Genomic DNA, 20752 nt, shown 5'->3' on the forward strand with positions numbered 1-20752 from the left:
GTATTTGGAAGATTAAAACTTCTCCAAATATTCATGTCTTCTTGTGGCTTATATATAACTATAAAAGTTTGACTAGGGACAACTTGGCGAAGAGACGCCATGTGGCTGATCCTACCTATGTTTTCTATTGTTGACTGGAGAGCATTCAACATTCCATTTTTTAATGTATTGTGGCTACCAAAATCTGGGAGGCTATTGTGGCTATCAACATGTTCCTCATTGCTTTGTGATCTTGTTGTTTTTTGGGGGGAAAGGAGGAAGAACGTTGTTGTTATCAACTTGATTACATTGCTACTTTGTGAGCTTATGGTTGCTATGAAATGAATTTGTTTTCAGGGCCACCTCTTGGCGAAGTCTGAAGTGTGTTCTGGGCATGATAGGATGTTTTGTGCGTCAATGGAAGGTGCTTTGCAACGATGCTCAAGCTTCACTGCTCCTCAAATGTCTGCACCTGTCATCATCGAGGGGAGCTCCTGAGAGTAGCTTGGGTCGGCTCTTTGATGTGCCACTCTTGTGGTGGTTAGCATTGTGCACTTCTGATGTACTCCCTCCGTTCGAAAATACTTGTCGCATAAATGGATAAAAATGGATGCATCTAAAACTAAAATATGACTAGATGCATCCATTCCTCCGACAAGTATTTCCGGACGGAGGGAGTATATGTATGGCTTCCTTCCTGTTGAGTACTCCCTCTGTCCGAAAATACTTGTCATTGAAATGGATGTATCTAGATGTATTTTGGTTCTAGATACATCCATTTTCATCCATTTTAATGACAAGTAATTTCGGACGGAGGAAGTACCTATCAGACTGTTTGCTAGTTTTTGTTAAAACATTGTAATAAGTCCATTGCAGCTACTTCTGCTTGTGACCGAGAGCTGTTCAAACGTTGTAGTCTGGCTGTTTGCCTCCGCTTTAATAAAAAGTTTGGGCGGGGGGGAACCCCTTTGATTCAAAAATACTCCCTCCGTAAACTAATATAAGAGCGTTTAGAATACTAAAGTAGTGATCTAAACGCTCTTATATTAGTTTACAGAGGGAGTAATAATTAAGCTGGGGAGGGACTGGCAAGACGCTTATCCTTGGATCACTGTCTATTTTTGTTCTCTTCGTTATTCTTAATTGGCTATTTTTACTGACAGTGAGGCAAAACAGTAGACCGTGAAGAGGACAAAAGTATGCATATTAGGGTTCAAGAAAGCCCATTAGCCTTGGAGGATATTTAAGTGAACGACAGTATACTCAAATTTGGTGAAGGAAAATTTTGTTGTGCACGGGGAGTGCATATGAGATTAGTCATTGTAGTTTTTCTCAGCCAAAGTCGTCATGGACATCGAGGCTCCTGTTACTGAATGTTCGTTCGCGAAACGTAAGATCCTTTCAGTGTTACCCAATAGTGGGGTGTCGGTATAGCTGAGGTTTTGCTAGAGATAGTATGGGGAACTCTCAGAAATGTGTACCTCGACTACCATTTAACTGCTAACGCAGTAGTTAGCCAGGCCAGAAAATGACAGCAGAGGCCAGTTTATGGGGCAATTCATTCGAAATACCAAATTCTGAAGGTTGCAGATACTGCTTCAGAAAAACAAATACTGCAAGCACCGGACACAAAATAATTTTCTCATGCCACCATAATTTGTGCTTCAAAGAAGCAAATGCCAGCAATGCACAGTTTTTCTAACGCAAGCATCCCAGTTCCAGCCAAACGAGCATAACATCATCATCACGCTGAACACCACAGCCACAGCCATGCAGCCAAGGCGTGGGGAACTTCAAACTTACGAGTTTTAGACTTTTAGTACATGAGGGCATTACGCATAACAGATTTTCATCGCCATCTCCAGATCAGCTACTGTACTTTCTAAAGTCCTAACGCATATTATCTTGATATGCACAGGCAGTATATTATTTTCAAATCGGATTGTTTTACTGCGGTAGACTGTCCTTGGTGCAAAGAACCTGGCCTTGTTTTGAGGGTTCAGTTCATGGCCTTGTAGCACCTGAAGGCGGCGAACACGGTTGCAGCAGAAGCAACAACAGCAAGAGTGGTGTAGGTGTCGGACTTGTCCCAGGTCTCGAACCAGGTGGGCATCCGGCAAATCTTCATGCGCCCCTTCTTGCTGGCAGCACCGTTTTCTTTGTCACTCTCTGTCGTAGAGCTCTTGTGGTTCTGCTCAGCTGGGACGCTCTTATCCTGTTTTCCTGCTGGCAGATCACTTTGGCAGCAGGTTAAACCTCCTCCATTGCCCTGGCAGCATCCACCTGCAGGTGCAGGGTTGCAAGCAGCACCGTTGGCTCCATTTGCTTCAGGGGATTCTTTGGCGCTTGATTCTTCCTCAGTCAGGCCATTCGTCGCGCGCCTAAGCTCCAGAGCTTTCTTCTGCTGCTCTTCAGACAAACCCAACTGGCCCCTGCAAGGTAGGATAGCACGTGTAAGAACCACACTTCAAAGAGGGGTATCGCTCTATGGAGCAAATATTGGGCAAAAGATCAATTAAACATGAACAAGACATATCAGGGCTTTATACAACATTAGCGAAACAAGATCACAATCTTTGTTATTTGTTTGGTTGCAATGGGATTGACGTCAGAAACGACATTTTCAAATTTCTGAAGTCATTGAAAATAAACAATCAACTCCGCCTATGTTGTCTCAACATAGCCGGTCCCAAGCCCGGGTAAAGGAGGAGGGTTGTGATAGGCTTGGCGAGCCAACGTAAAAACTCAGCCACTCTTATGAAGATGAAACCCAAAAGATACCCTCTCAGCGACGCGCCACATCGGAACCCGGGTGTGGTGGAAAATGAGCAAGGGCCGGGCCGTCACCCCCCAGGTGGCGCGCCGTATCTGGATCCGGATACGGTGGCAAGTGAGCGAGGATCGGGTCATCGCATCCTTAGTGGCGCGCTACATCGGTGCCCGGATGTAGTGGAAAATGAGCTAGGGTCTTCGCATTTGACTCGACGAGTGCGAAGGGTAAGGAAGCTAGCCGAGCCTAGGAGGATTCGCTTAGGTAGCTGGAACGTAGGGTCTCTAACAGGGAAGCTTCGGGAGCTAGTTGATGCAGCGGTGAGGAGAGGTGTTGATATCCTTTGCGTCCAAGAAACCAAATGGAGAGGACAGAAGGCGAAGGAGGTGGAGGATACCGGCTTCAAGCTGTGGTACACGGGGACGGCTGCAAACAGAAATGGCGTAGGCATCTTGATCTACAAGAGCCTCAAGTATGGAGTGGTAGACGTCAAGAGACGTGGGGACCGGATTATCCTGGTCAAGCTGGTAGTTGAGGACTTGGTTCTCAATGTTATCAGCGCGTATGCCCCGCAAGTAGGCCACAATGAGAACACCTAGAGGGAGTTCTGGGAAGGCCTGGAAGACATGGTTAGGAGTGTACCGACTGGTGAGAAGCTCTTCATAGGAGGAGACCTCAATGGCCACGTGGGCACATCTAACACAGGTTTTGAAGGGGCGCATGGGGGCTTTGGCTATGGCATCAAGAATCAAGAAGGAGAAGATGGCTTAAGCTTTGCTCTAGCCTACAACATGATTGTAGCTAACACCCTCTTTAGAAAGAGAGAATCACATCTGGTGACTTTTAGTAGTGGCCAACACTATAGCCAGACTGATTTCATCCTCTCGAGAAGAAAAGATAGGCGTGCGTGCCTAGACTGTAAGGTGATACCTGGAGAGAGTGTTGTACCCCAGCATAAGCTGGTGGTTGCTGACTTCCGCTTTCGGATTCGTGTCCAGCGGGATAAGCGTGCCAAAGTCGCTAGAACGAAGTGGTGGAAGCTCAAGGGGGAGGTAGCTCAGGCGTTCAAGGAGAGGGTCATTAAGGAGGGCCCTTGGGAGGAAGGAGGGGATGCGGATAATGTGTGGATGAAGATGGCGACTTGCATCCGTAAGGTGGCCTCGGAGGAGTTTGGAGTGTCCAGGGGAAGGAGAAGCGAAGATAAGGATACCTGGTGGTGGAATGATGATGTCCAGAAGGCGATTAAAGAGAAGAAAGATTGCTTCAGACGCCTATACCTGGATAGGAGTGCAGACAACATAGAGAAGTACAAGATGGCGAAGAAGGCTGCAAAGCGAGCTGTTGGTGAAGCAAAGGGTCGGGCATATGAGGACCTCTACCAATGGTTAGGCACGAGGGAAGGCGAAAGGGACATCTATAAGATGGCCAAGATCCGAGAGAGGAAGACGAGGGACATTGGCCAAGTCAAATGCATCAAGGACGGAGTAGGCCAACTCTTGGTGAAGGACGAGGAGATTAAGCATAGATGGCGGGAGTACTTCGACAAGTTGTTCAATGGGGAGAATGAGAGTTCTACCATTGAACTGGACGACTACTTTGATGAGACCAGCATGCGTTTTGTGCGGCGAATCTAGGAGTCTGAGGTCAAGGAGGCTTTAAAAAGGATGAAAGGAGGCAAGGCGATGGGCCCTGATTGTATCCCCATTGAGCTGTGGAAAGGTCTCGGGGACATAGCGATAGTATGGCTAACCAAGCTTTTCAACCTCATTTTTCGGGCAAACAAGATGCCAGAAGAATGGAGACGGAGTATATTAGTACCAATCTTCAAGAACAAGGGGGATGTTCAGAGTTGTACTAATTACCGTGGAATTAAGCTGATGAGCCATACAATGAAGCTATGGGAGAGAGTCATTGAGCACCGCTTAAGAAGAATGACAAGCGTGACCAAAAATCAGTTTGGTTTCATGCCTGGGAGGTCCACCATGGAAGCCATTTTCTTGGTACGACAACTAATGGAGAGATATAGGGAGCAAAAGAAGGACTTGCATATGGTGTTAATTGACTTGGAGAAGGCCTATGATAAGATACCACGGAATGTCATGTGGTGGGCCTTGGAGAAGCACAAAGTCCTAGCAAAGTACATTACCCTCATCAAGGACATGTACGATAATGTTGTGACAAGTGTCCGAACAAGTGATGTCGACACTGACGACTTCCCGATTAAGATAGGACTGCATCAGGGGTCAGCTTTGAGCCCTTATCCTTTTGCATTGGGTGATGGATGAGGTCACAAGGGATATACAAGGAGATATCCCATGGTGTATGCTCTTTGCAGATGATGTGGTGCTAGTTGACGATAGTCGGACAGGGGTAAATAGGAAGTTAAGAGTTATGGAGACAAACCTTGGAATCGAAAGGGTTTAGGCTTAGTAGAACTAAAACCGAGTACATGATGTGCGGTTTCAGTACTACTAGGTGTGAGGAGGAGGAGGTTAGCCTTGATGGCCGGGTGGTTCCCCAGAAGGACACCTTTCGGTATTTGGGGTCAATGCTGTAGGAGGATGGGGGTATTGATGAAGATGTGAACCATCGAATCAAAGCCGGATGGATGAAGTGGCGCCAAGCTTTTGGCATTCTCTGTGACAAGAGAGTGCCACAAAAGCTAAAAGGCAAGTTCTACAGGACGGCGGTTCGACCCGCAATGTTGTATGGCGCTGAGTGTTAGCCGACTAAAAGGCGACATGTTCAACAGTTCGGTGTGGCGGAGATGCGTATGTTGAGATGGATGTGTGGCCACACAAGGAAGGATCGAGTCCGGAATGATGATATACGAGATAGAGTTGGGGTAGCACCAATTGAAGAGAAGCTTGTCCAACATCATCTGAAATGGTTTGGGCATATTCAGCGCAGGCCTCCAGAAGCTCCAGTGCATAGCGGACAGCTGAAGCGTGCGCAGAATGTCAAGAGAGGGCGGGGTAGACCGAATTTGACATGGGAGGAGTCCGTTAAGAGAGACCTGAAGGATTGAAGTATCACCAAAGAGCTAGCTTTGGACAGGGGTGCGTGGAAGCTTGCTATCCATGTGCCAGAGCCATGAGTTGGTTGCGAGATCTTATGGGTTTCACCTCTAGCCTACCCCAACTTGTTTGGGACTAAAGGCGTTGTTGTTGTTGTTGTATTGAAAATAAACAATCAAGGGCATCAAAAATACAAGACAGTATCCTTGTGTGGCATCACACGAGCAGAATAGTTCATAGAAAGGAGTGCTTCAACATAATTCATGAAAACTACACAGGGAGTAAAAACTACCTACAACATGCTGCCTAGATGCTTGCAGTCAGTAGTCTTTAACTTGGCTTACTTTACCATAATGCTCAAGAAAAGAAACATCAGTGACACGCTTTCATCGCTGTATCTTCCCATAACTCAAGATTATGTTACTTGAAGTAACCAGTCATTTGGAAACAGATTAACCAGTGCTGTAGACATATAAAAACTAGAACACACACAATGCAGGTTTTATAATATTATCAGATTATTGATCGGGCGCAGAATCTATAATGTATAAGCATGTCATTGTCAGGGTCCAGATACAACAGCAACAGAAAAGGACCCAGAACTGAAAATGTTGACAGTACCCAACGACGCTATACAACATAGATACAATAACAAATGATGGGTGAAATACTACAAATATCATCTTCGGTCACAATTAGCCCATGTAATAATTAGAAGGGGAAGCATACCTCCATAGATGGCCCACAATCTCTCCTTGTCCGATATGTTGACGCAGTAACACAGGCACATCATCAGGAGCAACATAACCATACCTAGAATTAGAAAGACAGTATTATGAAGTATAATCAAAACAGAGTACGCTACAGGAAGGTATTGAGATTATTGGTGCACAACAATGTAGATTTTATGATAGCTTCGGGTTCTTACCAATGACCAGTCACTTCTCCCTTGGCATCTGGACTGAATATGATGACATTTCCTGCATACTTGTGACCTCCAACGTGTGAGCATGCACTAACAGCCACCTGACCATGAAGACCTTGTCCTTCAATCTCTTCCTTGAACCTTGTAATCAGAGCAGGACCGCAAACACCACACCTTTTATCCCTGCTTCCATGGCAGCAGACAAAAACATAGGAACCTTTTATAGCCTCAGGAGATCCAGGAAGCCATTCAGTATCTTTCACGAGTACTTCATCCACAAAGTTGTCGACATCAAGGTGGGTCAGCTCTCTGCAAACAACACAACACATATTGAAGAAAACAATCAGTTGACATGTATTCCATTACCTAACAGTAGAAAGGGAAAGGCTACATGTTTATTTCTTTCCAGCCTTGCAGGTACCTGTATCGGATCATATCAGGAAAGATCAACACGTCTCCAAGAGATGACTCAGTGCCATCTTCTCCTTCACAAATTGTCAGTTTGGTCTGAGAAAAGTAAAATAGACCATTCATTAGCAATAAAAAATAAGCACATGGGAAAGTCTTGTCAAGTAATCTAATAATTATTATAAGGTGCCATGTGCTTCTGTAAGCACAAGTCACATTGCTGAACCATTGGATCACATTAGGATCAGACACATGCACATCGCAGAACTAATTAAAAAGGAAGGGAAACTGACATGCCTTGAGTATAAGAAGAAAAGTACATAAGGGGGTAAAAACTGGCAAAGTGTATATGAAGAAGAACATAAGTTACTAGCTTAAAAAAAAGGGCAGCCCAGTGCATGTAGCTCCCGCTTGCGCAGGGTCCGGGGAAGGGTCCGACCACTTTGGGTCTATTGTACGCAGCCTTTCCCTACATTTCTGTAAGAGGCTGTTTCCAGGACTTGAACCCGTGACCTCATAAGGCTACTAGCTTAGAAAGATTAATAATATTGAACAATAACACTCCAGATTCCCAGAAGTTGTACAATTGCGAAACAGTGACATACTATCAGAAGAACATACACTTACTTGTTAGTTTGACATGCTTTTCATTAACTCTGTAAGTCTGTAACTATGTACCAATATCTTTATATGGGGTAACTGTAATTCTTTTAGTGTTGTCCTACCATCCAATACGAAGGAGCAAAGACCACATAAAGGAATAAAGCAACGGAACTTCTGCATTCAAATGCACCATACAAATCATGCACGTACACCTACACAAAAACAAAAGGAATCCGCAGTACTTTTCTGATTCTATTAATATCAACTCCATATATCACATGATCAATGTTCCATAACATATACACCCTCCGTCCCACAATATAAAACATTTTTGTAGTTCAAATTGAACTGCAAAAACGTCTTATATTATGGGACAGAGGTAGTACTTTACAGATCAAGTGATCAATGTTTCATAACTTCAGCTCCATGTATGCGCTATGTGGATAATATAAAGACAAAAAAAAAAAGAGCTTCTGCACATACTTGTTATGGCGCTGCTAGAAGTAGGGCGCGAGAAGGCCGGTCGGGGGCCTTTTTGCCCACGGCCGGGCAAGAGGGAAGGGATTTCCTTCTTAATTCTTGCTTGATTAGATTGATACATCTCCTCTCTTTATATATAGAGGTTTACTTGACTCCCAAGCAAGGCTTACTTGACCCCTAAGCAAGCGACCCTTATCTCTAATTAACCCTAAGACTAATGGGCCCATTAGGCCCATTACGTACTCTAACACTACACCCCACCTGGACATGCAGCTTGTCCTCGAGCTGCAGCCTAACCAACTTATAACCATGACTCGACGCAACACAAACCTAACACCTAAAAAACAAGCCTTTTACATCTCGGCTTGTTTTATTATTCTCAACCTGAAATAGACTAGGACGCTTTATTTTGGACGTGCACGTGTACAGCCACCTGGATCCCATGGACACCACCTGGACAAAAGGAGTGTAGGTGTATGGCTGTTGGTCTGCACTGCACAGGGAAGAGTGGAAGGCTTGCGATGGAGAATGACGAGGAGGGGTGCGCCCCCCCAACCACCGATGTCACAGACTTTGAGGTCGCTGCCCGCGGAGAAAACAGCATGCCAGCCGCCCGTGGGGGAAACCACATGCCCAAGATCCCCGACGCAGCGGACGAGATCAAGGTCCTTTGCGCAGCGAAGGGCAACTTGGAGGAGCGGCAGCTGCAGACCACGCATCTCCCGCACACGCCGACGCGCTAGGAGGCCCCGCGCAGCAGCCTGCAGCCTCACCGCCGCCGACACGTGGCGGGTAGCGATCCAAGACGGAAGCGGTGACGGCGACGGCAGGGATTTGATCTGCTGGATGTGGACGCCCTGGGATGGCGGCGGCGCTGATGGGAACGAGGTCGTTGCACTCCCGTCGTAGGGCATCCCATACTGGGCGGCGGAGCTGACCGGCGGTGGCTGCTGCAGCTGCAGCGGCTGCTGCGCTGTCGCGCCGGGCAGCGGCAACGGTTGTTGCGGCGGAGGCCGCCAGGAGGACGACTGCCACTGCAGCCAGGGCTGGGCGGTGGTGGCGATGGATGGCAGCTGCAACGGCTGCTGCAGCGGCCCGGCGAGCGCGGCGAAGACCGCCTGGTGCGGCGGCTGCCACGGCAGCCACGGCGGCGCGGGGGCGGCTATGGGCGGCGCAACCGAGTGCGGCCCGTAGGACCCGGCCAAGAATCGGAGGATCTCCTGGACCGTCTGGGTTAGGTCCCGCAGCACCCCGGACACCTCCTCCCAGGTGAGGACAGTAGGGGCGGGCGCGACAGAGGATCCCGACGCGGGCAGGAGCGGTGTGACGGTCGTGGTGGTCACCGGAGGCGACAAGGTGACCGGCAGCGGAAGAGATGGGCTTGGCGGCGGTGAAGACATGATCGAACCGAAGCTAGCTGATACCAAATTGTTATGGCGCTGCTAGAAGTAGGGCGCGAGAAGGCCGGCCGGGGGCCTTTTTGCCCACGGCCGGGCAAGAGGGAAGGGATTTCCTTCTTAATCTTGCTTGATTAGATTGATACATCTCCTCTCTTTATATAGAGAGGTTTACTTGACTCCCAAGCAAGGCTTACTTGACCCCTAAGCAAGCGACCCTTATCTCTAATTAACCCTAAGACTAATGGGCCCATTAGGCCCATTACGTACTCTAACAATACTACTATATGATTACAAAGGTGCATGATGATGAACTCCAGCCAATACTGACGGCAAGCAAGTAACATAGCAAAGGATGCAATCAAATAATGAAAAAACATCTAAACAGGAACAAACAGAGCCTAAATTTGAACCAAAATACGTAATTCCCTATTTTTATATGCCTACAAAGATAGGATAACAGGATATACGGATATCAGCCAAGCCCCCGAAAAGTACAACGTGTGGATTTAAAACAAGCCATATAATCAGAGCTAGATGGGCCAGAAAACCATATGAAACTGCTACAATCAGTCAAGGAACCTTACATCATAAGTAAATTGAGAACCCGCCGATTTTATTAAAACTGGAAATGGAACCAGATACACAAATTCGTGAACAAAATCCATTATATGCAGTGAGAATCCAACAAAATGACGTTGTGAGTCAAATAATTGGATAGAGTGATCCAATCACCCAAAGCATACCAAACACGTCAACAAAAACAACGAATCACCACCGAAATTCGACTCACATGGCCCATGTATACACGCTAGAGTGTGTGGATTCCGAGATAAGTTCAAACCCGAAGGGCACAGTAGTTGAACTTGAAACAGCAATACCTTCAAAGGAGATAAGAGCGAACAAGATGAAGTACAGAGACCCCAATCTAGAAACATAACTGACACGAAATAGTAAGCATACCAACACCACTGATCGCCATAATTAAGCGAGTTCTACTGGCTAATTCAGAAACAATAAGCCGAAATAAGAGCACCCGGAAACTTACACTAATCGGATCGACTGATTAGCTTTCAAGGGTCGCGATCTCCTGCAGCTACAGGAACCCAGCACCACCATATGCAGATAACCAAATTTCACTACATCATATAGTAACTCTTGCTAGTCCAATACTAGTCAGCAGCTAAATCCAACGCTCGGAGCGACCAGCAAGCAGTTCCCACTCCCAACAACCAAAATAAAATAACACTACCAGAGCAGAAGCATACCAGTACCACGTCACAGCTCAAAATCAGCCAATTACGAGCAAACCGAGAGGGAGAGGGAGAAGAAATGCTCACGCTCTTCTTCAGATTGGGCTTGCGGGCCTTGATGGCGGCGGCGAGGAGGCGGGGGAGGTGGTCGGACTCGGAGGCCTCGACGTGGGATGGCCACTCCTCAGGGCCCTTGTAGCAGAGGAACACGTGGCGCTCGTGGAAGCCCACCGTCCCGGCGAGCTTCTCCTTACCGAGCTCCGCCCGCTGGAACCCGAACTCCTTGTCCAGGTCGGGGGCGGCGGCGGGGAGGGTCACCTCCGGCGCGTCGGAAGCCGCCGGCGCGGGGAGGGCGTCGCCTGCGGAGGCCGCCGTGGGGGAGGAGGGGGAGGGGTCGGCCATGAGGAGGGGGAGGAGGCTGTGCTGCAGCAGTCGCCGATGGCTTGGCGAAGGGAGGACCGGCGGAAATGGGATTCGCTTGGAGAGTTTGGGGAAAATGGAAAGCATCTCGGGTTTTATGGTTGGAGTTGTTCTTGCGGGAGGGGAAAAAGGAGGCCCCACTGAGAGCATGTGTGGGTCCGGCTTGCCAGTGAGGTTTGGGTTTCGTTGCTTAGCGATCGTGGGGCCCGCGCTAGTGATAGCGGTCAGCTAAACAGCTGGAGTTTCCGTCTTCTCCTTCCTTTACCGTGGCCCTGGGTATGGAACTCTGCAAGTCATGTTTTGCCATTAGTGTCTGTGAGCGGAGCACATCTGTCAGGGAGCGTGCTTACCGTTTTCTTTCCAGGATGACAGTTTCAATTAGTTTTTCTACAAATTTCATAAGAAAAATAGTCTTTCTACAAATGCGCTGTAGAACTTTTAAGCTGTACTAGATAATTACCCGTGTGTACAACGGGTATATATATTCTACTAGTATGTTAGCTCATATTTTACCTTTTTATAGTATTATTAATAATTTAATTATGTTTATCAAATTCTACTCTGGATTTACCTACCTAAATATATTTTAGAATTTTATCTTGTAATCATTTATTAGCTTACCGCAAAAGAATATAAGTTTACTTGCTAAGTCAATAAAAGGTGGGATAATATTTTCGAGCCTTAACACGACGACTTTCCCACTGTGTACTATAACAAGTTATGCCCGACTCCGGCGAGGGAGGGGTGATGACGGTAGCGCGTCTTCGGCTCGCTTCAGTGATTGTAGTCGTCGCTAGGTGGTCTACGGATCTGGATGTAATTTTTATTATTTCAGTGTTCGTTGTACTGTCATGATAAAAGATGAATAGATTAAAAGTTTTTTGGAAAAAAAGATGAGATAATAAGTCGGTTTTCAAGAAATGGTGCCAAGAAAGTGATGGAATATTAGACGAAGCATTTCACCTGATTGGAAAAGGAACACTATCTTTTTCAGATATAGATATAGAGAAGATAGAGATAGAGATTAAGTATAGAGAAAAGATAAGGATAGAGACATAGATATAAAGATAGAGAAAGAGATAGAGATAGATAATTCATTTATGAGCCCAGGCTCATCTGCTTCTAGTGAGTAGTAGATTCAAAAAAAACTGAAATTTTCATGTATTCAAGATGCACATGTGCATCAGGTGCGTGTAAAATTTCGTGGTGTTTGGAGATCTGAGAAGCTCGTGCTAAAAAAATCAGCTTCAACTAGTGTTGTTTTCAAAGGTTTCTCATAGACACAAAGTTTTTTTCTTTTTTGCGACGGCCTCTTCGAATGTCCAAAAATCACCAAATTTCAACAATATAACTATCACACAAAGCATTACTTTCATGATTCATAAGCATAAAAAATTTGTTACTCTCCACATATGCAAAATTATTCTCATCAATAGTAGTGGGAGCAAATTCAATGAAATAACTATCATATGACACTTTATTTACATAACCCAATTGAACATTAAAATTATGATGACAAGTTTCATGGTTAACATTACTCTTTATAGCATACATGTCATCACAATAATCATCATATATAGTAACTTTGTTGTCATAATCAATTGAAGCAACTTCCAAAGTAGTGGATTCAACATTACTAAAGTCATGACCTCTCCAAATCCACCTTTATCATTGTAAAAAAAGTTCAACACCCTCCAAAATAGTGGGATCATTACTAACTAGAGTCACTTTTACCATTGTTGTAATCATCATAAATAGAAGGCATGATATCATCGTAATAAATTTGATCACAAAAAATAGTGGACTAAAAAGATCGTCTTCATCAAACATAGCATCCCCAAATTTATGGCTTTGTATATTATTAGCAGCATGGATATTCATAAAGTACATACTAACAACATTGCAATCGTGTTTATCATTCATGGAACTCACACCAAACATTGCATTAAATTCTTCTTTTAACACTTCATAGCAATTGTCGGAATCCATGTTTTCAAGAAAATTTTTATAAAGATAAACAATTTGACACAACTTCACTTCCATTTTTTTGTAATTTTCTTTTATAAACCAAACTAGTGAATAAACAAGAAATTACAAGATTCAATTGCAAGATATGAAGAAAATACCTTCAAGCACTCACCTCCCCGACAATGGCACCAGAAATAGCTTGATGTCTAACTACGCAAATTTGTTCTTGTAGACTTTGTTGGGCTTCAAGCGCGGAGTTTTGTAGGACATTCGCAAATTTCCCTCAAGTGGATAAGCTAAGGTTTATCAATCCGCGAGAGGTGTGAGATTAGGTGGTCCTCTCTGAAACAATCCTACAACCAAATACAAGTTATCTCTTGTGCCCTCAACACACCCAATATAATTGTCAATTGTATAGGTGCACTAGCCGGCGAAGAGGTGATGATAGATGTGTAATATGGATGATAGAAATAGGTTTTTGTAATTTGAACAAATAAAAAAAGCAAGATAGCAAGTAAAAAAAGTAGGCAAAACGGTGTCTCGATGCTTGAAAACAAGGCCTAGGATTCATACTTTCACTAGTGGAATCTCTCAACACCGTTAATGTTGGGTTCTATGGTAGGTGCATCGGCTGCAATATAAAAAAATTCTACGTGCAGATCAACCAGGAACATGCTAAGGAAGATGGATCATGGATCGTTACCACTAGACGCACAGTGCCGTGCAGCGGAAGTAGAGTTGAGGCAGCGCGTCTCGGGAGTCGTCTCCTCCTCATCAATCTCCCACGTAACTGATCGGATCCCACGAACAGGTTCACCTGAACGGCGCGAGTGCACCACCTCTAACGACATTCGTGCGTGCGGGAGGCGTCGTGCGGTGGACTACTAGGTCTGATCACACAACCGGCAGCGTGGATGTGGCTAGTTGCAACACATGCAAAGCCCTAGTGACGGCGCCAAAGCGATCAACTGAATGAGTGTGCCACACCTCCACTATATATAGGCAAGCGTCATGGGCTCAACACTTGGGCCTCACATAGTTCCTAAATCCCAAATCATGTTCGACCCGGATCCTAGTCCGAGTAGGATCACATCTGACTCATGGAGTCGGATCAAGCCTAATAGGTTCCTTCCCTTAAGTGTGCGGCCCTTTAGGTTCAAGTCGACTTGGTCACAGGTCGGATCACCTACGACCTACTCGGCTGCTAGTGGCCTCTAGCAAGGCGTGCCAACCACCAATTAGACAATGAAGCCGATTGGCAAACCTGTACAACATGTCAGACTTCTGTTCCCTTTGCCACATGATATATGTTGTCGGGCTCAAGGCAAGTCTGTCATCCTTGTGCTAGCCCGACCTATTTCTCGTTCTAGTGATGCCGACCGCAAACCGGATTATTTCTTAATCCTTGTCGCATGGCCATGCTTATCTTGGTCGGATCACACGAGGGGCCCAGAGTATATCTCTCATGATCGGAGGGGCAAATCCCATCTTGCTCGACCATGTATCGCGGCATGGGTATGAACAAGCCTGAAACCTACCTTTATAACTACTCAGTTACAAAGTAGCATTTAGTCAGACCAAAGCAGGTTTGTAACCATCCCGAGTACATGCGACAGCTCAGGTCTTATGACATAGAACATATGTTGTACTAGAGACTCACAGATGACATATCGTTGCGTCTCATAGTTGAGTCTGTCCGACTCGGGCCTTATCTAGACTCGGATTTGACTATGTCGAATCCAACCAGATCCTTCCGAGTCCATATTATCCGGCTAGCATCCAATGCTCCATGGCTAGTGAGACCGAGCCATCCACCGTGTCATATGCTAGTCTAGTCGGTTGTGCGTCCACATAACCCTTTTGACTAGGGACCTTTTAGGGCAGTCATCATACAATGTGTAGTCCCCCAAATAAGTCACGTATTTGCTGATACACATCACTGATACTGTCCAAGGACTATCTTTATTCATAAACACATAGGAAATATCATCATACATGATTGCCTCTAAGGCATATCTCCAATAGATAACATAATTGGATCACGTGATAACCCCTCAAAGTGCAGCAAAGAATCACTCCAAAGTATATATTCTATCGAAGAAAGTAGGATGAAATCGTATAGGTAGCAAAACCACCTTAAAGTTGTCTTTCCAACCAATCTACTGAACCACCTCCAAAGTGTCACGAATAGTTCTAGAGATCGTACTATGACAACACCATATGATACATATTGTTTAAATCTTATGTCACCTAGATTACCCCAATGTCACCACGGGTATCCGCAAGTTAGACATGCATCAAGTGATCTCAATGTTGGAAATATGCCCTAGAGGCAATAATATTGTATTATTATATTTCCATGTTTATATTAAGAATTTATATTCTATGCTATAACTACATGATCCTGAAACATGCAATTCAGTGGAAAACTCATATGCACGCATGGAATGATAAACGATAAAACATGATTCCTAGTCTCGCCTCTAAGACTAGCTCAAGTGTTGTTAGTGATCATGTTTTTCGGATCTTAGGATATCGTTAAGTGTAACGATAGCCTAAAGTAACTTTGATAATATGACGTTGAAAGAATGAACATATTGAATCGACCCAAACTTACTTGTTATACTTTGAGATGCCATCGTCACAAGTCAATTGTTATAACATAGAGAGTTAACATATGCTTTAGTTCCTTAGACCATGAGAATATCATAGTCACTTCTTACTGTACAATAAACTTTGGGGTTGCTCAAACGTCATTTGTAGCACGGTGATCATAACGACAACTTACAGATTTATAGGAAAGTTTGACAAGGGACTAATAGCTCAAGAGTGGGATTTGCTCCTTCGGTGATGGAGAGATATTCTGTAAGGGCCCTCTCGCTGTGAAAACATTCATCATCGTCTGGTCAAACACAGGTGACTAGGTCACAGGGATGCCGGAACATGTCAGCAAGAAATAAGAACAAAACCGGTAACAAGGAGACCGATATAGTGAGCATGAGAGTGACTCAAGAGGATATCGATACATATCACCTCGTGTTTTGTAAACTATTGCAAAGCAAAGGGAATAGCACATGATAACCAAAGTTTCACTCAAATGACATTCGCGTATTCATAGGGATCGATATGGATGTCCACGGTTCTGCTATCGGTCATTGAATGAAAGGGGTTTTATTCATGTCTATGTTTTACCAAACCTACAGGGTCACAAGCTTAAGGGAATCATGATCTGTTGAGTGTTAGTGGAGCAAGAGTTATGAGAAAGTATTCATGAAATAGTTTCATTAATATTAGAAATAGTTTGAGTGGAACCGGAAGCATTTTCGGGCTTACCGAGTAATACCGAGAATTGTTATATAGGTGGAAATTGTTTTCGGGACTTCAATATAAATAATAAAGGGCTCTAATATGATTAGGAGGCCCTTGGAATTTATTCATAGTCAATGGGCTAAAGAAAATAAGAAAAGGGCTATTAGGGGCTCTAATATGATTAGGAGGCCCTAAGGCCCATTAGTGGAGGCGCCAAAGGGGGAGGCCAAATTGGGGAGGTGTAGTTGAACTCCACCAACCCTTAGGCCAGCGCAAGGGGGGAACCCTTGATACGTCTCGAACGTATCTATATATTTTTTATTGTTCCATGCTATTATAATATCAATCTTGAATGTTTTATATACAATTACAAGCAATTATATAATTTTTCGGACTAACCTATTAACTTAGTGCCCAGTGCCAGTTGCTATTTTTTTTGCCTGTTTTTGGTTTTTCAGAACATCAGTACCAAGCGAAGTCCAAATGCCACGAAACTTTTTGGAGATTTTTTTCTATACATAAGAGACCTTGGAAGCTTCAGGAGGGGACGAGAAGATGGAGCAGTGGCCCACGAGGCACCAGGGCGCGCCCAAGGGGTAGGGCTCCATTTGACCTAACCCCGCCTCTATAAATTCTCTAAAATCGGGAAACCAACAAAGGAGTCCATGAAATACTTTTTCCGCCGCCGCAAGTTCCTGTTCTCTGGAGATCCCATCTAGAGGCGTTTTCCGGCGCTCTGTCGGAAGGGAAATCAATCACAAAGGGGCTCTACATCAACCTTGTTGCCCTTCCGATAATGTGTGAGTAGTTTACCACAGACCTACGTGTCCGTAGATAGTAGCTAGATAGCTTCTTCTCTCGGTTTGATCTTCAATACAATTTTCTCCTCGATGTTCTTGGAGTTCCATCCGATGTAATCACTTTTTGCGGTGTGTTTGTTAGGATTCGATGAATTATGAGTTTCTGATCAGATTATCCATGAATATTATTTGAGTTTTCTCTGAACTCTTTCGTGCATGATTTTTATAGCTTCATATTTCTCTCTGATACGTCTCCAACGTATCTATAATTTTTTATTGTTCCATGTTGTTTTATTATCAATCTTGGATGTTTTATAATCATTTTGTCATTTTATATCATTTTTTGGTACTAACCTATTGACATAGTGCCAAGTGCCGGTTGCTATTTTTTCCATGTTTTTACATCGCAGAACATCCTTATCAAATAGAGTCCAAATGCCATGAAACTTTACGGAGATTTTATGGACCAGAAGGAAAAGTTGGGCCCTGGTAGCACCTGGGGAGAGTCCCGAGGAGGGGACAACCCACCAGGGTGCGCCCTGGTGGGTTGTGTCCACCTCGGGTACCCCCGGGACCGCCTCTTTGTGTTGGGGAATGTAGTAATTTCAAAAAAAATCCTACGCACACGCAAGATCATGGTGATGCATAGCAACGAGAGGGGAGAGTGTGTCCACCTAGCCTCGTAGACCGAAAGCGGGAGCGTTAGAACAACGCGGTTGATGTAGTCGTACGTCTTCACGATCTGACCGATCAAGTACTGAACATACGGCACCTCCGAGTTCAGCACATGTTCAGCTCGATGACGTCCCTCGAACTTCGATCCAGCCGAGCTTTGAGGGAGAGTTCCGTCAGCACGACGGCATGGTGACGATGATGATGTTCTACTGATGCAGGGCTTCGCCTAAGCACCGCTACGATATTATTGAGGTGGATTACCGTGGAGGGGGCACCGCACACGGCTAAGAGATCCAAGGGATCAATTGTTGTGTCCCCAAGGGGTGCCTCCCTCCCCGTATATAAAGGAGTGGAGGAGGGAAGGGGGCGGCCACCCTAGGCGCGCCCCATGAGGAGTCCTACTCCCATCGGGAGTAGGACTCCCCCCTTCCATGTGGGAGTAGGAGAGGAGAGGGAAGGAGAGAGAGGGGGGAAGGAAACGGGGCGCTGCCCCCCTCCTTGTCCAATTCGAACTGGGGAGAAGGGGGTGCGCGTCTGCCCTTGGCCGCCCCTCCTCTTCACCACTAGGGCCCAATAGGCCCATTAGTCTCCCCGCGGGGTTCCGGTAACCCCCCGGTACTCCGGTATATGCCCGATACTCCCCGAAACCATTCTGGTGTCCGAACATAGTCGTCCAATATATCAATGTTTACGTCTCGACCATTTCGAGACTCCTCGTCATGCTCGTGATCACATCCGGGACTCCGAACTACCTTCGGTACATCAAAACATATAAACTCATAGTATAACCGTCATCAAACTTTAAGCATGCGGACCCTACGGGTTCGAGAACTATGTAGACATGACCGAGACACGTCTCTGGTCAATAACCAATAGCGGAACCTAGATGCTCATATTCGCTCCCACATATTCTACGAAGATCTTTATCGGTCAAACCGCCTAACAACATACGTTGTTCCCTTTGTCATCGGTATGTTACTTGCCAGAGATTCGATCGTCGGTATCTCAATACCTAGTTCAATCTCGTTACCGGCAAGTCTCTTTACTCGTTATGTAATGCATCATCCTGTAACTAACTCATTAGCTACATTGCTTGCAAGGCTTATAGTGATGTGCATTACCGAGAGGGCCCAGAGATACCTCTCCGACAATCGGAGTGACAAATCCTAATCTCGAAATACGTCAACTCAACAAGTACCTTCGGAGACACCTGTAGAGCACCTTTATAATCACCCAGTTACGTTGTGATGTTTGGTAGCTGATGTCTACTACACAACCTTCTTCTTGTAGACGTTATTGGGCCTGCAAGTGCACAGGTTTGTAGGACAATAGCAAATTTCCCTCAAGTGGATGACCTAAGGTTTATCAATCCGTGGGAGGCGTAGGATGAAGATGGTCTATCTCAAACAACCCTGCAACCAAATAACAAAGAGTCTTTTGTGTCCCCAACACTCCCAATACAATGGTAAATTGTATAGGTGCACTAGTTCGGCGAAGAGATAGTGATACAAGTGCAATATGGATAGTAGATATAGGTATTTGTAATCTGAAATAATAAAAACAGCAAGGTAACTAATGATAAACGTGAGCGTAAACGGTATTGCAATGATAGGAAACAAGGCCTAGGGTTCATACTTTCACTAGTGCAAGTTCTCTCAACAATAATAACATAGATAGATCATATAACAATCCCTCAACATGCAACAAAGAGTCACTCCAAAGCCACTAATAGCAGAGAACAAACGAAGAGATTATGGTAGGGTACGAAACCACCTCAAAGTTATCCTTTCTGTTCTATCTATTCAAGAGTTCGTAGTAAAATAACATGAAGCTATTCTTTCCGCTCAATCCATCATAGAGTTCATACTAGAATAACACCTTAAGACACAAATCAACCAAAACCCTAATGTCACCTAGATACACCATTGTCACCTCAAGTATCCGTGGGCATGCTTATACGATATGCATCACACAATCTCGGATTCATCCAACCAACACAAAGTACTTCAAAGAGTGCCCCAAAGTCTCTACCAGAGAGTCAAGAAAACGTGTGCCAACCCCTATGCATAGGTTCATGGGCGGAACCCGCAAGTTGGTCACCAAAACATACATCAAGTGGCACGTGATATCCCATTGTCACCACAGATAAACACGACAAGATATACATCAAGTGTTCTCAAACAAAAGACTCAATCCTATAAGATAACTTCAAGAGGGAAACTCAATTCATCACAAGAGAGTAGAGGGGGAGAAACATCATAAGATCCAACTATAATAGCAAAGCTCACGATACATCCAGATCGTGCCATAGAGAGAACACGAGAGAGAGAGAGAGAGAGAGAGAGAGAGAGAGAGAGAGAGAGATCAAACACATAGCTACTAGTACATACCCTCAGCCCCGAGGGTGAACTACTCCCTCCTCGTCATGGAGAGCGTCGGGATGATGAAGATGGCCACCGGTAATGGGATCCCCCTCCGGCAGGGTGCCGGAACGGGCTCCCGAGAGGGTTTTGGTGGCTACAGAGGCTTGCGCCGGCGGAACTCCCGATCTATCTTGATATTCGATGTTTTTAGGGTACGTAGGCTTATATAGGTGAAAGAAGTCGGTCGGGGGAGCCTTGAGGGGCCCACGAGAGGGTAGGGCGCGCCCAGGGGTGGGCGCCCCCCTATCTCGTGGCCTCCTCGAGGATCTTCTGACGTGAACTCCAAGTCTCCTGGATCATATTCTTCCTAAAAATCACGCTCCCG

General features: G+C 45.3%; 1 protein-coding gene across 1 annotated transcript; it reads right to left on the reverse strand.

Annotated features, from left to right (window-relative positions):
* Positions 1–1604: 1604 nt before the first annotated feature.
* On the reverse strand, positions 1605–11317 carry LOC119338770 (altered inheritance of mitochondria protein 32-like). Its single transcript, XM_037611009.1, has 5 exons — positions 10920–11317; positions 7113–7198; positions 6695–7000; positions 6496–6579; positions 1605–2411 (listed from the first exon to the last, which is right to left on the reverse strand). Exons 1-5 carry the CDS (start codon positions 11232–11234, stop codon positions 1979–1981), a joined length of 1224 nt encoding a protein of 407 aa, XP_037466906.1. The 5' UTR covers positions 11235–11317; the 3' UTR covers positions 1605–1978.
* Between the last annotated feature and the right edge of the window lie 9435 nt (positions 11318–20752).

The sequence above is a fragment of the Triticum dicoccoides genome, chromosome 1B (genome assembly GCF_002162155.2).
Source record: "Triticum dicoccoides isolate Atlit2015 ecotype Zavitan chromosome 1B, WEW_v2.0, whole genome shotgun sequence".
NCBI classification, from domain to species: domain Eukaryota; kingdom Viridiplantae; phylum Streptophyta; class Magnoliopsida; order Poales; family Poaceae; genus Triticum; species Triticum dicoccoides.

Bases quoted from the DNA above. Each gene is read 5' to 3' on its own strand.
- LOC119338770 (XM_037611009.1), bottom strand. From the start codon at position 11,234: ATGGCCGACCCCTCCCCCTCCTCCCCCACGGCGGCCTCCGCAGGCGAC. The intron at 7,199-10,919 runs GTGAGCATTTCT...TACTTTTCTCAG, and splicing joins AGCCCAATCTGAAGAAGAGC to ACCAAACTGACAATTTGTGA. The intron at 2,412-6,495 runs GTATGCTTCCCC...CCTACCTTGCAG, and splicing joins ATTGTGGGCCATCTATGGAG to GGGCCAGTTGGGTTTGTCTG.